The 17,117-nt window shown below is 35.6% G+C and overlaps 1 protein-coding gene across 1 annotated transcript in view; it reads left to right on the plus strand.

The window, feature by feature from the left end:
• The window catches only part of TEX11 (testis expressed 11), a 197,936-nt gene that overhangs the window by 23,375 nt on the left and 157,444 nt on the right, over positions 1-17,117 (plus strand). Inside the window, exon 7 of the mRNA XM_041003384.1 lies at positions 8,081-8,157. Within this exon, the coding sequence (XP_040859318.1) occupies positions 8,081-8,157 (77 nt within the window). The remainder of the gene's footprint in view (positions 1-8,080; positions 8,158-17,117) is intronic.

Genomic DNA, 17,117 nt, shown 5'->3' on the forward strand with positions numbered 1-17,117 from the left:
TCTGCCCTTAAATCCTCAACTTAGAAAAGGCCTAGGCCAGAGCCTAGGGATTATATATGTCCATGTGTGTATTTTGTTTTAATAGCAAAAGTTTCTGTAAGCAGCTTGTTTACTGAATTCTTTGCCTTTTTCTTCTCAAAATTTTAGTTTGTAGTCAGAATTTTATTTTGATTACTTGGATTGTGTTCTGGCTTGCTTTTATCTCTCATTTTTATCTTTAGTTTCCTCTGGAATTTATCTTCAGTGTAGTTTTGCTTCATTGTGCAACTTTTATTTACGCAAAGGAAAAACAGCCAACTGATCTCTGAAATCCTTTGAAGTAATTCATTCAAAATCCAACTAGATTTAGCTGCTGCTCTGTAGAGGCAGAACACTGTAAGATCTAGGCTGCCTAATCTTTATTATAATTTTGAAATTCTCTTTTGTCTTTTTGAATTCATCATTTTATGACCAAGTATTTGAAACTCAATGTGTAAGCTTTTGTACATTTTCCTCTGCAGTCAAATCCAATCTCATGACACATAAAGAAATTATTCCTTTGGAAATAAAATTCAGTTTTCTTCTTGTTATGTCTCACTGGCATGTAATTGTTTTTTTTTTTTTTTTGACCCTTTCTATCCACTATTTTGTGATTCTGGGAGCAGGTAACTTACTTAAGGGTATCTACTTTCTTTCCAAACTCAAATTCATTTGATTCATTTGAGCTTTAAAAGTGACTCGTTGGAAAGTATATAATGCTGTGTACTTTTCTATCAAATACCTCCAGTATATGGGAAGCCTGGCCAGACTTGTTCATGTTCTTCTTTTCAGTGAAACTCTTTATGTAGCTATGAGAACATTAATGCTTCTAGGAAACAACAGTGCTTGTTTTTAGCTGAGGTCATCATTGTTATGTTTGTAATGCACATAGTTGACTTTCTGTGCCTAGTAGTTGTGTGTAATTTCAACTTTCATTGGTATGCATGCATAGTTTAAAGATCAAAATAGTTCTCTGATTTTTTTCACAAAATCATCAGGACCCACCTTCATTCGTCTCACATTATAACAGCTATTTTCAGTTTATATTAGCTAGTTCTCTTCATATTTGCGTTTTGATTGCTAAATGATGTTCTTATACTACTGCTTCTTCATTTGTTACTTTTAGATATTATGCATTGATTTCCCACTTTAGAATATGAATTTAGCCTCTTTTCTGCTTTTATTGCTAACACAGATATGCTCACTTCTTGTCATTTCATCATCTTTATATGACACATAATTTGATTAGATGAACAATTCTCATTAGGGCTGTGATGTTTATGTAAATACTATTCATATTTGAAACAGACAAAAGGTAGTCTAATTTTTCTTTATTGCACATTATGTTTTAATAATTGACTTTCTCAAACACATTATATTCCATGTACTTAGTATTGCTTCTCCTCTTATTATTTAACTTTCCTTTTAATATGTTAGAACATATTAGTTAATTTATCAGTTCTGTTTCCATGAGGGAATTGTTGCCATGATTCCTTATCTGCTCTCATCTGGACATGTTACAGTTTAGGCTTGCGGCATGTTTTTGAATTTTTCTCCATTGTTATTGGAATGCTCTTAAGCTGGTTCATATATTGAATCCCTGTTTCTGGAATTCTATACCTTTTTCCTTTTTTACTTCTTCATTTTTTCTAGGGGATGTCCTCCAATAGTTTACTGAAAGTGAGATGTAAACTGTTTAGACTTTTGTGTCTAAACATACATGTATTCTTGCATCACAATTTATACTTGAATATACAGCCTGGGATTGGAAATTATTTTCCATGATCATTTTGAAAGTGTAAATTGTTTTGTATCTTATGATGTGACTATAGAAAAATCTAAAGCCATTGTGCTTTTTCTTTCTGTAGATTTTCTGTTCTTTTTGTTTAAGTGAAATTCATGTAGCATAAACCTTTTTAAAGCTAAAATATCCAGTTCAGTGACATTTAGTATAGTATTCACAATTTTGTGTAAGCAGCACCTTAATCTAAGTACAAAATATTTTTATAAACCCTAAAGAAAATCTCATACCAATTATAGTCACTCCTCATGCTCCCTCCCCTCTTACTGGCACCTGGAAGCTTTTTTTGTTTTGTCCATGTAGATTTATCTACCCTGATGTTTCCATGAAATATATCACTGTTCATTTATGCATTAATCACTTGACTGAAATTGAGTTGTGAGTAGTTACTATGAACAGTAATGCACAAGGTTTTAAAAATTTTCATGTCAAAGTATTTTGAAGTGAACAATTCAGTGACATTCAATGCATTCAGAATGTTATACAAGATTCATTTCTTTTTTTAAATTAATTTTATTGCAAGATTCATTTCTAATTACAAAACATTTTCATTAACCCAAAACAAAGCCCTGCAACCCTGGAACTCCATCTATGTCTCCCACGTGGATGGCCAGGTCCAAAATACTTGGGTCATCTTCCACTGGTTTCCTGGATGCATTGACGAAGAGCTGGGTGCAAAGTGGAGCGACTGGGGTACAAAACAACTGCTTTTGTGGGATGCCAATGTTGCAGGCATCAGGTTAAATTGCAGTGCTGCACTGTAATGGTGGCCTTAGGATAATGTCATGATGTAAAACCGTGGCTATCATCCATCTCCTTTGAGTCTTCTCATTTTGTAAAACTAAAACTGTATACCCATTAAACAACAAACCGTTTCCCCTGTCCACACAGCCTCTGTCTACTTTCTGTCTCTCTGATTTTTGACTACTTCACATATCTCATACATGTGAAATCATACAGTATTTGTTGTCTTTTTTTGTTAGCTTATTTGAGTTACCATAAATTCCTCAAGATTCATCCATGTTGTAGCACACTGTAGAATTTCCTTCCTTTTTGTTTATCTTTTCACCTTTTGACTGATGCTTGAGATTTCCTTAGTGTTCAGGATGAATTTTTTATTTATGGACATAAAGTAATATATGTAACTCAGATAAGCTCATAGGAATAGAGTTAAAAGATAAAAATTTGAAATCCATGCCTAGATTTTAAAAATGATAATATATAAGATGAATTTTAGGGGCCATTGTTTAGTCCAGTACAGTCTTTAACTTCTTTTAAAAAAATTGCTTTTGCTTAATTGGAGAGAGAGAAAGAGAATTTGTTTTCCAAATTTCTTCAACAGCCAGGACAGGGTCAAACCAAAGCCAGGAATCTGGTCTCCCACATAGGTGGTAAAGACCCAAGTACTTGAGCCATCATCTGCTGCCTCATGGGATGTGTGTTAAGGAAGGTGAATGAAATAGAGAATTTAAGACTCTGAGTGATGATGGCTGAACTAATTGGGTTATTGACACTCCTGTGGGAAGCTTGATTGAATTTCTGGCTCCCGGCTTTAACTCAGTAATATCTGGCTTGGTTGCTTTGGACATTTGGAAAATGACGTAGCAAATGGTGCTCATTCTTTCCCTGTTTCTGTCACTTTACATCTCGGGCAAATAATTTAAAGAGGATATTTCAGATTCAAGTGGTCATAAATAATATATCTTAAAAATTATATTTTTCAGTTATCACTGGTATATATGAATGCAGTTGTTTTCAGACGAGATCGGGCGCATTCAGGGTGGTATGGCTGTGGACGAATGCAGTTGTTTTCAAATGATTATTTCAGTGCTGGCTTTGTAGTGCAACTGGTTAAGATGTAGCCTGCAAAACTGGCATCAGAGCCCAGCTTCAGGTCCTAGCTGTTCTGCTTTTAATCCAGCTCCTTTCTAATGCATGTTGGAATGCAACAGAAGATGGTCTGTGTGCTTGGGATCCTGACACTCATGTGTAAGAACCAGATGGAGTATGAGCCCTGAAACAGGACTCCTGGCTTCAGCCTGTCCTAATCCTAGCCATTGTGACCATTTCAGAAGTGAAGTGTGAGGATGAAAGATATGGCCGTGTCTTTCGTTTAATTCTGCCTTTCAAATAAATAAGTCTTTTAGATTGTTTATTTAGCATTCAACAATTTGATCTCTCTTATTACTGCTAGCAATTTCATCTGTGTAGTCTTTCCGGTATTCACATTTACAGGTTTTTTACTGTTTCTTTCTCTGTGATCCTATTGCTATCTTGTTCAGATTATAAATTGGTAGAGGACAGAGACCTTTCTTTAATATGTTTTGTGCAGAAAGTAGACATTGAAGTTTTTATTAAATTATATGTAAAGCGAACTCAGGGAAAAAACTTAATATCTTGTATAGTGTCAGAGAGGCAGAAGGGAAAATCAAATTTAGAGAGGAAAGAAAGGGCTGAATTAGAGGGTACATGATGATATGTAACAGATCGATACTTTCGCCTTATTCAGCTTGGGGCTTCTAGAAGAGGACTGTAATTTCGGAGTTAAGAGTTTTTATTTTATTTGGAAGGTGTTTGATAGAACTATTCATTTGCTGCTAGGAAAATCATGCTTTTAATTCTAAAGGTCAATGTAATTATTTACAGTGTGGGCTTTTAATGGGTTTAAAGTTTTTAGACAAGGGATCTGAAAATCCAGGACAGGAAATCTTACAATGAGAGGAAATGATCAGATAGAGGTTAGAAAAGAGCTAAGAGAGTGTTATTCACTTAAAAGGAATTAATGAATCGAATAAACCAAATCTTTATATTTTTGAGACTTGCTTTCTATATTCCCAAACTAGATTAGGAATCAGTGTTAGGTATTGGCATGGAAACAGAAGGTAATACATTATTGTTACTAGGAGGCAAAGAAAAACGTGCTTGGAAAGTTGGATATATGAATATATGTTTGTATCTTAGAGCACTAGGAGAAATGATTAATGAATTATGTTGATCATTACTGAGATTTCTAAGTATTAGAAATAAGTATGAGAGGGATTTGAAGGCAATCTTAAATCCAGATAATTATTTTCAATTATTGCTACGCTATTAAAGCTGAACAAAATGCAAAAATACATGACTGATATATAAATATGTGTTTATGTACATATGTATGTATATATATAATATAAACAGAGACATATATATATACATATATGGAGACATGTAAAGATTTATTTTTATTAGAAAGGCAGATTTATAGGGACAAGGAGAGACAGAAAGATCTTCTGTCTTCCAATTCACTTCCCAAATGGTCACAATGGCCAGAGAGGAGCCAATCCAAAGCCAGAAGTTCTGGGTCTCCCACGTGGGTGCAGGGTTCCAAGGCTTTGGACCATCCTCCACTGCTTTTCCAGGCCACAAGCAGGGAAGTCGATGCAAAGTGGAGCAATCAAGACATGAACTGGTGCCCATGTGGAATGCTGGCTCTTCAGGGCAAACAGAATTTGCCTGTTGAGCCATGGTACCAGCCTCATGTATAAGGCATTCAAAAGACAACAGAATCACAAATGTAAAAACAGCTTGGATATTTAATATTGAGAATATAGCAAGGTTGCTTACTCTGAGATCTGAAACCCCAATTTACATTGAAAATTTTAGAAAAATAAATCTTTTAAAAAAAAGGAAAATTTTAGAGAATGGTGTTATTTAGGTAATTTAAAATAAAAGGCTTATATTGAACTGAAAGGTTAATCAACCTCATTTGTAGCAGCAACGACCAATAGAGTTTATTCATCATCTGTGTGGTCTTATATCATCTACATATCATCTACATAGCCTTATAAAGTAGGTGTTAGATTGGAGCTGTCAACTCTGGGCCAATGGATTTATAGTAGCTGGACATTGTAGAGATCCCATGGATCCTGGAACTTCCCTAAGTCCCTTTTTGATGACTAGTGTACAATAGACTTTGGAAATACCATTAAAGAAATTATTTATTTGGGGGTCAGCAATATTAGCAACCCATGTTGGAGTATTTGTTCAAGTCATGACTACTATGCCTCCTGTTCAGCTTGCTGCTAATGTGTGTGGGAAAACAAGAAGCAGTGAAGGATGGCCAACTGCATGGGTCCCCGCCATCCCTGTGAGACTCCAGTGGAGTTCCTGACTTTGGCTTGACCTAGTTACAGTTGTTGAAACCATTGGGAAATGAACCAGGAAGATTTCTTTTTGTATTCCTCTCCCCCACCAACAACTCTGCATTTTAAATAAATACAATATTTTTTAAAAAACTATTTTATTTAAGAGGGAGAGACAGATTTTCAGAGAGAATGAGAATGAAAATGCAAGCATGCTCCCCTTCAGTGGTTCATTCTCCAGATGACTGCACTGGTCAGAGCTGGGCCAGGGCAAGTGCCAGGAGCTCAGAACTCAATCAGTTCTTCCTTGTATTGTAGGGTTGTCGGATTGTAGGATTGAATTGTAGGAACTCAGCTACTTGAGAGTTATGACGGTTGCCTGCTAGGATTTGTATTAGCAGACAGAAGCAGGTATCAAATCCAATATGGGATGTAGACATTCTAACTGGTGCCTAAACCCCTTAACTCCTGGGATAACCTCCAGCCCTGAGAACTACCGTCTTAATGTTTGTGTTATGGTGTCTCGTATTGCCAAATGAGATGTTAGTACTTTGTGAAAGGGTAGGACACAGCTTTTAGACATATTTTTCATGAATCTCTGAACTTAGACAGGTTTCATGACTTCTGGGATTTCATTTTTCACTGATGTATCCTCAATGCCTGGAATGGTACCCAGTAGGAGATGCTTAATAAATAGTATTGGATATATAAATTTGCAAGTGAGTGAATGGAGCAGTATTAATAATAAAACATTTTTTGTCATATTCAAAAAATGCTGATGGTTTCTTGATAGATTTTTCAGTCAGTTGTAGATTTGTTGTTAGTTTATTATTTTAAGTTCTTTTCTCCCTCTAGGATGTAGCACTTAATAAATATACTTGAAGTGATTGTAAGGGCAGAGACAAATATTTAAGAGATTGAATAAAGTCTCAATACACATAAATGTTCATCAGAAATTCTGTTTTCCATTTTCCTCTGTACAAGTTCAGTTTCAGGTCTGTATGTAGCAAGGGGATGTGAGCCACTTTATTCCAGTATTGCTACATAATTGGCATGGCCCCACTTGAACCTATGGGATCTGGGGCATATAATGAGTTAAGCGGTTTTTGCTGAAGTGACGCAAATGCTTTTAAAATACTTCTGGATTATTGCCAGTCCCCATATTACCAACACTACCCTTTTTTAAAGATTCCAGCATACAACATTCTGATGTGCTCAGGCATGCATATTGAACTGCTACTTTCTGAATGTGCTGTAATTCAAAGGAAAACTTTTTGAAGCAAGGCAGATCTTTACACTTTGCTTATGCATAACCTGCCTCAGATCTTGGGCTCTTAATTGAGGATCTGCTTCTGTAGCCTTAACTCAGATAAAACTTACAAAGAGCTGCTTTATACGGGTATAATTAAATTCTGGAGAGATGATTTCTATAATTACTGAGGGAATGCTTGAGCAAATTATTAGAATTTAAATAATTTCTTCATAATATTTACTAGTATTTTGAGAGATTAAAATTATAAAACATATTAATGCAAAGAATGAGATGTTGAAGAACTGCTAAGGAGGGCATGTTGTGTGGCAAAATTCACATTCTTATTCCTATCTTTGATCTCGGTGATAATTTATGTGACAGTTTTGTTGTTCCTAAAGAGAGTTCATTAACTATTTCTAAATAAGTCCTATGACCTGGTGAATTTTGGGCACGTTTCAAAACTAGAATTTTAAAAAGTTGTCATAATTCTGAAAAAATAAATTATTCACCCTACAGTACCCCTGGTCATGATTATTTTGGCTTTGAGTATACTCTGTGTGCTAATGAAATTTACTGGATTTGGCAACCTAAAGCAGTGTTTTAACCTGTACTTCTACTGGGCAATGATGGACTGTCTTGTTTCTTGTCTCATAGGACTTTTCAAGTTCTATTGCAATATTTTTCCGAACATAACTAATGCCCCAATTTGAATGCTTTTAGCTCTTTTTTTATATATAAATTGAGAGCTTTTGGTCAGGAAAGTAATTTTAATTTTGATTTTGATTTATAGAATACTTTATGTTTTTGAGACTCTGAAAAGCTATAGTGTCTTTAACTTGAAGGAAATCATGAAACTGATGCATTTCTTAAATTTTACAGGCTGGAAAGCTTCATGTTCTGTGCTACAATTTTGGAGTGGAAATGAACAAACAAGGCAAATTTCAAGAGAGTTCTTTCTGGCTTAGGTAATTATGAAAATGTAAATTCAGAAATGTTATCATATAGAGATCAGTTAATACGTACCATAAAGTATTTTGATAGTTTAAACTTTCTCTCATTTCAGAAGCCAACATGCTAAATTTATTTACTCCTTTAACATATGTTGCTGATTATTCTTACATGTTGTCACTTGGTGGAGAATGTATTATTTTTATTTTCCCCCCCAGTTCGCCTTTGTTTCGCCTTTGGGAATACGTGAAATTGTTTTGTTCTTGCTTTGGTACTTGCTGTTGTCTTACAACTCCAGAATAGAAGTTGGAGTTGATGTGTGTACATGGGAGTTGGATCAACTCACTTATTATTAGTTTCAGATTAATTTTTATATTTTAACCTTAGTCAAATAAGCATATACTTAGTGTCTATTATATGCTGAGCACTATCCTAAGATTTTTACTATTGTACTTGATCTGGAATTATAAAGATAATATTACAAAAATAAAGCAAAAACCTATGCCTAGCATAGAGTCTAACACATATTTGATATTTGGTAGTTGTTGGTTAAATGAATTTACATGAAAAAAATGTATTTTTTTGGAACTGTCACATAAGACGTTTTGAGGATCAGATAGTACTGGAGTAAAATGTATCAAATTAATTCACTAAATATTTATGCTTTCTCAGTACTAGGATGATTCTAGTTATTTGGAAATATTCCTATGATTGTATTAAATATATTTTAACCAATGTGAAAATTCCATTTGTCATTTTAGGTAATAAGTACTAATATGGCCATTGAAACGAATAGTACTCATGAGCTTGTGTGTTACTAACAAAACATTTATGGAAGAAGCAGTTTATTATTGATCATACGTTATACCAAGAACTGTGACTGATAGAACAGGCTTATGCAGTCTTAAGTATATGATTTATCTCAATTTAGACTTCACACACCTGGAATAAACCTGAAACTTTTATTATAAATCACATAGTAGTCAGATTATTTAAAATGTACTAAAGAAACAAAGAAATTTAGCATTGGTTTTTTAACCACAGGCTTTCTTTAAATGAATAACCTTATATAAAGTGTATGATGAGTGAGTTCTATTACAGGCTTGCATAGTAAGTTTATAGTATCAGCATATCAAAAGAATGGTATGACAAAAAGGCAGTGAATTAGGGGATCACAAAACTAAATAAAAAGCAATGCGGATGTCATGATTGACTTCTTAGAAACCTAGGACTTGGAAGTATATGCCAAACTAAGGGTGAATTAGGAGTCTTAAGAATAAACACTTAAGAATAAAAACTCATAAGAGTAGGCTGAGAAATGGCATAACACATGGGTTATTATTTCTTTTTAAGATTTTCTCTTTTTTTTATTGCAAAGTCAGATATACAGAGAGGAGAGACAGAGAGAAATATCTTCTATCTGCTGATTCATCCCCCAAGTGACTGCAATGGCCAGAGCTGAACTGATCAGGAGCATGGAGCTTCTTCCCGGTCTCCCATGCGGGTGCAGGGTCCCAAGGCTTTGGGACATCCTCAATTGCTTTCCCAGGCCACAAGCAGGGAGCTGGATGGGAAATGGGGCTGCCAGGGTTAGAACCTGTGCCCATACGGGATCCTGGCACATTCTAGGCGAGGACTTTAGTCTCTAGGCCACTGGACCAGGCCCACATGGGTTATTTTTACAAACGTCATGAATTTTTGGCCTCTTATTATAGTTCAAAGAAAATGTTCCTCTTTGTTTCTCTGTCTCTTTCAAATAAAAATTTAAAATATATATTTTTTAAAATTAAAAATGATGGTGCACAATTGCCATCCACATTTTAAGTTAACTGCATAATCAGTTTGTTATTGTATTTAGTGGCTGTGTATGCAGGAATATAGTTTGTCCTAGTCAATTTTTCATACAAATCTATGTTATTGATTCTATAAATCTATGTTACAGAACATCACTATGAGCTATGAGCCTTTGCTTTTATTGGAAAGGCAGATCAGATTTATGGAGAGAAGGAGAGACAGAGAGAAACTATCCATTGGTTCACTCCTCAGATGGCCACAGTGGTCAGAGTTGAGCCAATCTGAAGGTAGGAGCCAGGAGTCAGGAGCTTCTTCTGGGTCTCCCACGTGGGTGCAGGGTCCCAAGGCTTTGGGTCATCCTCTGCTGCCTTCCCAGGCCACAGTCAGGGAGCTGAATGGGAAGTGGAGCAGTGAGACCTGAACTGGAGCTCATATGGAATCCCAGGCCTGCAAGGCGAAGATTTAGCCATTTAGCCATCATACCAGGCTCCATTATGAGCCTTTTGTATTCCATATACTGGAATGGTACTAAAGAAAAGAGAACTTGAATTTCAACCCTTATTATATTTGTGATTTCAGTCTCGGCTTGATTTTTTCCATGTGTATAAAATTACTTGAAAAAATACTTTTAGTTTTTTGACAGACATTGTAATTTAATATTAAAAAAAATAGCCATAAGTGTTGACAAGAATTTCAGCACAGTGAATAGTAGTTTTTCTCATATTAGACCAACTTGCAGTCAAAACTTGTGGTCTTCTATGACACTGTGAAGTTGCTAATGTTGTGACACTTACAGAAGCATCTAAAAATCAAAATGTTGTAGGGTTTAAATATGATGCATGTATTGTACAATGTTCAGTAACATGCCTAGGAAATAGAAACTCCTCGGTAAATGGTAGATGTTCCTGGCAGCTGCAGTTAATGTATTTGCTGTTCCCTGAAAATGGACACTACTGTGGCCACTGTTAGTTCCTGTCAAATTTGTTGTCATCAAAGTTAAGCTTGAGTTAACTGACTTCCCAGTGAAAATGTCATAAAAAAAACAAGTACCCACATCCTCTATCATACACTTCCAGTCCTTGGCGCAATTTTTTCATGCTTTAATTATATCCATGTGTTGAGAAAACTGTTGGAAGCAGTTGGTGATACAAGCAGAAATGAATAGCTGCTAATTAAGCACCCTTCTCTGTAGATTTTATGCCAGAAGGAAGCCATGGAAAATGAGTGTACTTTCTAAAGGCTTAACTCTTTTGAGAACAGTGAATATCTTAGCCTAGAGGTACCCATTCAGTATAAAAACTACGTTTTTGTACAAGTGATAATACATGAAAATTGCTTGTATATTACAATTTTGTTGAAATGGAGACCTAGATCTACCTAAATATAAAGGGTGACAATGAGTATAGCTTAGAAAGTTCAATTCTTCCCTTGGTTTCTGTTAACAGGTCTCAGCTCAGGATTTCTCTGTTTTTGTCTCCCCCGTGACTTTTCTTTTGCTAAGGAACATTCACGAACAGCTGCTGCTCTTCTTGCTTTCTGCCACTCTTTTGATTATGTACCCTTATTATAGATACCACCATTAAGAATAGGCTGCTGTAATTATGAATGAAATTATGATTTCTTCAGCTCACTTCATTGTCAGTATATCTGCTTCAGTGTAGTCAATGACAGTGGTAAATTTCATTAGGCTTCTATAAAATACAAAACTGCGGATTTTTGAAATGTCACCTTTGGAAATAATGTGTTAAAAAGATTTTTTTTTTCTTAACGAAATACCATGCTGTCTCCCTCTTCCATTCCCCTCTTTTGTAATTTTGGTAGTATGATGTCCTGTTAGCAAAAGGCAAGCATAATTAGAGAGGAAGAGATTGAACTTTCCTCCACATTCTGGAGGTTTTGTTGACTTCTCAGTTTCCCTGCTGGAATTTGTGTTGTGTCCTTCTTTGAGTCCTGCCTAATCATTGACCATATATTTTGCCCAATTTGACTGAGATACAGAAAATTCAGCGTAGCAAGTTAGTATTCTATAAATAACAATTGTAAACTAACATACAAATAAATCCAATTCAAAGGAATTTAGTTATTTTAGCACAATGACTTTACAGATTTCTTTTCTCTTGGGAAAAAATGCATTAAAATCAAACCTTAATCATATTCCTAATTCAGAATGATTTATCTGTATTTCTAATAGTTCTTTCTAATTTGTTGAACTACAATCCTTGGGGCTCCCGGCCTGTAGCAAATCAAGCATCTTTGCAGCTGGTAAATACCTAGGCAGTTCACTATATTCCTTTTGATGTAAGATGTATTTTCTTTTTCCTTTTAGGCTTTCTTTAGATAAAATTGGCAAGTAAAAATTGTATGTTTTTGCAGTGTGTAATGTGTGTTTTATGTGTATGTATATATAGTATTGTGAAATGGTTACTACGATTAATTAATATAGTTAAATAATTTTACAAGGTTATCATGCTTTTGTACTGCACACATTTAAAATCTACTCTTAGCAGAATTCAAGTATATCATGTAATATCATTAAGTATAATAACCAAATGGTGGGTTAGATCTCCAGAACTTATTCATCAACATAGATGAAACTTGGTACTATCTGACCAATATCTCTGCATTTCCTCTACCCCACCCCTGGGCAGTCACACGGTCACTATCGTACTCTTTGCTTATATGAATTTTTTAAGATTTAACTTTTATTTTTAAGGCAGATTTACAGAAAGAGGAGAGACAGAGAAAGATCTTCCATTTGCTGGTTCACTCCATAAATGTCTGCAATAATTGGAGTTGGGCTGGTACAAAACCAGGAGCTAGAAGCCAGTGGCTTCTTCCAGGCCTCCCATGTGGGTGCAAGGGTCCAAACCATCCTCTCCTGCTTTCCCAGGCACATTAGCAGGGAGCTGGATCAGAAATGGAGCAGCTGGGACTCAAACCAGCATCCATTTGGGATTCTGACACCACAGACAGAGGCCTAATTTACTAAGCCATGGGTCAGCCCTGAGTTCAAATTTTTTTGGTTCCACATATGAGACTATGCCAGGCTTCTTTGTTTCTTTGCCTGGTTTATTTCACTTTAAACATGATGTCCTCCAGGTCTACCTGTATTACTGCGAATGAAAACATTTCCTTTTTCCTATCATTTACTTTTTCTTTCTACTTTTCCGCTCTGTGTCTCTTTCTTCCTCCTGCCTCTCCCACCACACACAAAGACAGACAGACAGATACACACACTATCCATTAATCTCCATTAATCTGTCTACGAACACCTGAGATGATTCCATGTCTTGGCCACTGTGAGTAATGCTTCAGTCAATGTAGGAGTGTCTGTATCTCTTCATGATGATACTGATTTTATTTCCTTTGAATATATACCCCAGCATCTTATAAGACTAATGCTCAAAATGGGCAAGAGATTATCTTACACCTGCGTGATTCACAATTACTTTCTTGTCTAGGTGGAACCTTGGGATGAACTTTGGCAGAATTGAACTGCTATGCTTTGTTGAAATGCACAGAGGTAGTACTCTTGTGCCAATGTGGGGCTTTGTTTGTTTTGAGGGAGTTGCTGCTGGTTTCTGTGGTTAGATAGGCCTACCTCCTATACTTCTCTGATGAGTAGATGTGGTTATTTCCCTGCCATGTCATTGGAGTGCATTTTAAGGGTGGATATAGTCTATAGAGATTTGGAGTTGAACTTCCTTACCTGCTTCCAAAAGTGACTGGTCAGTTGGATGGTGCTACTGATGGGTTGTCATAGTTGGCAGGAATATAGAGGTACTACCAAGATTCAAGCTTTGGTCACTGACTCATACCTCCTTGCTTTGTATGTCTCATGCTAGGCACTCTAATCATGCTGTTGAATGCAGTGTTCCTATAAGGTGAGACTATAGTTGTTTCCCTAGGAAACTAAATAATGCCCTATAGTTCTTTTTTTTTTTTTCCGTATGCAGAAATCAAGGGCCAAGAGGAACCTCCATGTGCTACTGTCATGATTGATGGGAGAAGTAGGATGATGCCATCATGGTGACTGCTTTTTCCCCTTCTAATCCAGTTGCTGTTCAGTTTTGTGACACACAGGAGTGTCTTGGGATTGTTTCCAGGCATTGAGGTTTTCAAAAAGATACTCAGGGGCTCATTGTGATTTAGTGGTTTTTGGCCCTGCTGCTTGTGACACAGGCATCCCACGCTGGAGCACTGATTTGAGTTCTGGCTATCCTGCTTCCAATCTAGCATCATGATATGCCTGGGAAGGCAGCAGTGCTTGGACTTTGCCACCATGTATGATATCAGGATGGAATCCTTAAGTACTCGAACCTGGTCTGGCCTTGATGGACTTGGCCATATGAAGAGAGAATGAACCAACTAGTGGATAGAATATTTTCTCTCATTCTCTACGTGTGTGTGTGTGTGGTTTCTACATTTCAAATACACAAATGATTTTTTTAAAAGAACATTCAAGTCTCTGGACAATTGCTAGTTGAATTTTTCAGTGTGGAGAATGTAGTCTGAGACTTCATATTCTGCATTGTTGCTCGTGTTACTTGCTCTTTTATAACATACCTCTTTTAAGAATTAGCTGGGATCTCAAGAAATCTATACCAACTCCTTTCTAAGTGCAGCACCCTCACTTAGCTCTACCTTTTGAAAAGTCCTACCACTTTTTTATATCACCACACTGTGTTCTCAGCTTTCAAAACATAAGCCCTTGGGGACAAAGTCAAACCATTAACATGTAGTAACTATGGGGAGGGAGGAAGGGGAGGAGGAAGGAGAAATCCCTATACCTGTGAAACTGCATCATAGGAAATAATAACAATAATAAATGCAAAACAAACAAGCCGTAAGTTGACATGGAGTAAGTGACTAGGGATTTCTCTTGGACATATTTTACACAGACATTAGGAATATTCATGATTTAATCTTCTCACCAAATACCTATCTCATATCACTATCACATTGATGTTTAGGATTTCAGAATAGACATTTTGGGAGAATACATTCAGATACAGAACTTACTGGTTTTCTCTGTTGATGATCTGTCCATTACTGAAAGTGGGATATTGAAGTTACCAACTGTTACTGTACTGCTGTATATTTCTTTCTTCAATTACTATTTGTTTTGTATTTAAGTACTCTGATGTGCTTTTCTATAACGATAGTAATATCATCTTGATGAATTTGCCCCTTTAGCATAATCTAACAGCTTCCTTTGTCTTTGACTTAAAGCCTATTTTTCCTGTTATGCATATAGCCACCCCCTGTTCCTTTCACTTGTTATTTAAATAAAATATGTTTTCCATCCCTTTATCTTTAGCTTGTTTTCTTAAAGCTAAGTGACTGCCTCATAGGAAGTTGTTATATCTGATACTCAGGTCTTTTTCTGCCTTTTGATTGGAGAATATAAACCATTTTTATTTAAATCCTATAGGTAAAGTTATTGTCATTTTCTTAAGTATTTTCAGGATCTTTCGAATTCCTTTGTTTCTAACTTTCTTGCTCTCTTTATTTGTGATTTGTTTGTTGTGGTGGTAGGCTTAGATTGCTACCTCTTTATCTTTATGTATCAATTGTAAGGGTTTTTTTTCTTTTTGTGGCTACCATGAAGTTTATGTAAGACATCTTATTGTTCAGCTAAGCATATTAAGCTGATAATTAACTTTGATCACATACAGATGCTCTCTGTTTTATTCCCCCAAGTTATTTTTGATGTCAGTTTGTTTTAATACTTTATATCAATTAGCAAGTTAATGCATAGTTTATTTTTAAAGCTTTTGTTTTAAATTTTATACTACAGTTTAAAGTGATTTATGTACTACCATTACAGTATTAAAATATGTATTTGAATGTGTTCTGTCTTTAATAATGAGTTTATACTTTCCCATGCTTTCATATTATTATTGTAACTTTTAAAACTCTCAATTTCTTATAAAGCAGCTCTAATTATGATGAAGTCCCACAGCTTTCCATTTGTTGAAGGAAATCTTTATCTCTCCTTCACTTCTGAAAGATGACTTGAATGGGCACAGTGTTCTTTTCCGGCACTGCTTCTTCTTTCATCATTTTTAATACATCATCCCACCCTCTCCAGGTCTGTCAGGTTTCTGCAGAGAAATCTGATGATAGATAAACTTAGGGTTTCCTTTTATGTGACAAGTCACTATTCTCTTGCTACTTTGAAAATTTCCAATTTTCTTTGATTTTTAAGAAGTTAATTTTAATACATCTTAGTGATGATCTCTTTATTTGTAATCTAGTTAACATGTTTTCTGCTTTGTAAATCTGCATTTCTCTTTCCACTTCAGATTTGAAGTGTTCAGGTATTATTTCCTTAAATATTAGTATTAATATTTCAATATTTGTGAATATTAAGTATTTTCTTAAAGCTTTCTTACCTTTTCTCTTTTCATGTTCCTTTCTTTGATTCCTTTTGGACCTCTTGTAACACACACACACACACACACACACATTTTGCTTGATGGCAATCAGGAGTTCCATAGGCTTTCTTCGTGCTTTTTAAACTTCTCTTTTCTTTTTGTCTCTTTGCTGACTTCAGGTTGGTAAGTTTTTCTTCAGCTTCATCAAGTCTTGTATTGAGGGTTTCTGTTGTTTTTACCTCTACCAACCATTGTGTTCTTCAGCTTTAGAATTTGATTCTTTTTTATGATTTGTTTTTATTGAACTTATTATCATTAATCTCTTTGCATATTTCATTTAGTTATCGATACTCTTTTACCAATTCATTGAGATTTTCAAAAGTGAATATTTTGAATTATTTAAAAATAAGTTCATAGTCCAATTTTTAAAATGTCATTGATTGGCTAATTCCTTGCCTTACATGTGTCAGGATCCCATATGGACACTGGTTCATGTCCCGATTGCTCCACTTCCCGTCCAGCTCCCTGCCTGTGGCCTGGAAAGGAGACAGAGGATGGCCCAAAGCCTTGAGACCATGTACCCGTGTGGGAGACCTGGACTGCTCCTGGCTCCTGGCTGCTAGCTTCGGATTGGCTTAGCCTGGCCACTGTGATCATTTGGGTAGTGGACTAGGAGATGGAAGATCTTTCTATATCTCCTATCTGTAAATCTGCCTTTCTAATAAAAATAAGTCTTTTAAAAAGTGTTATTGAATGAAATATTTATCTGAAAGCCAGAGAAAATCTCCCATCCACTGATTTAC

This window comes from Ochotona curzoniae, unplaced genomic scaffold, assembly GCF_017591425.1.
Source record: "Ochotona curzoniae isolate NIBS_2020 unplaced genomic scaffold, NIBS_Ocur_1.0 contig_1274, whole genome shotgun sequence".
Classification (NCBI taxonomy): Eukaryota; Metazoa; Chordata; class Mammalia; order Lagomorpha; family Ochotonidae; genus Ochotona; species Ochotona curzoniae.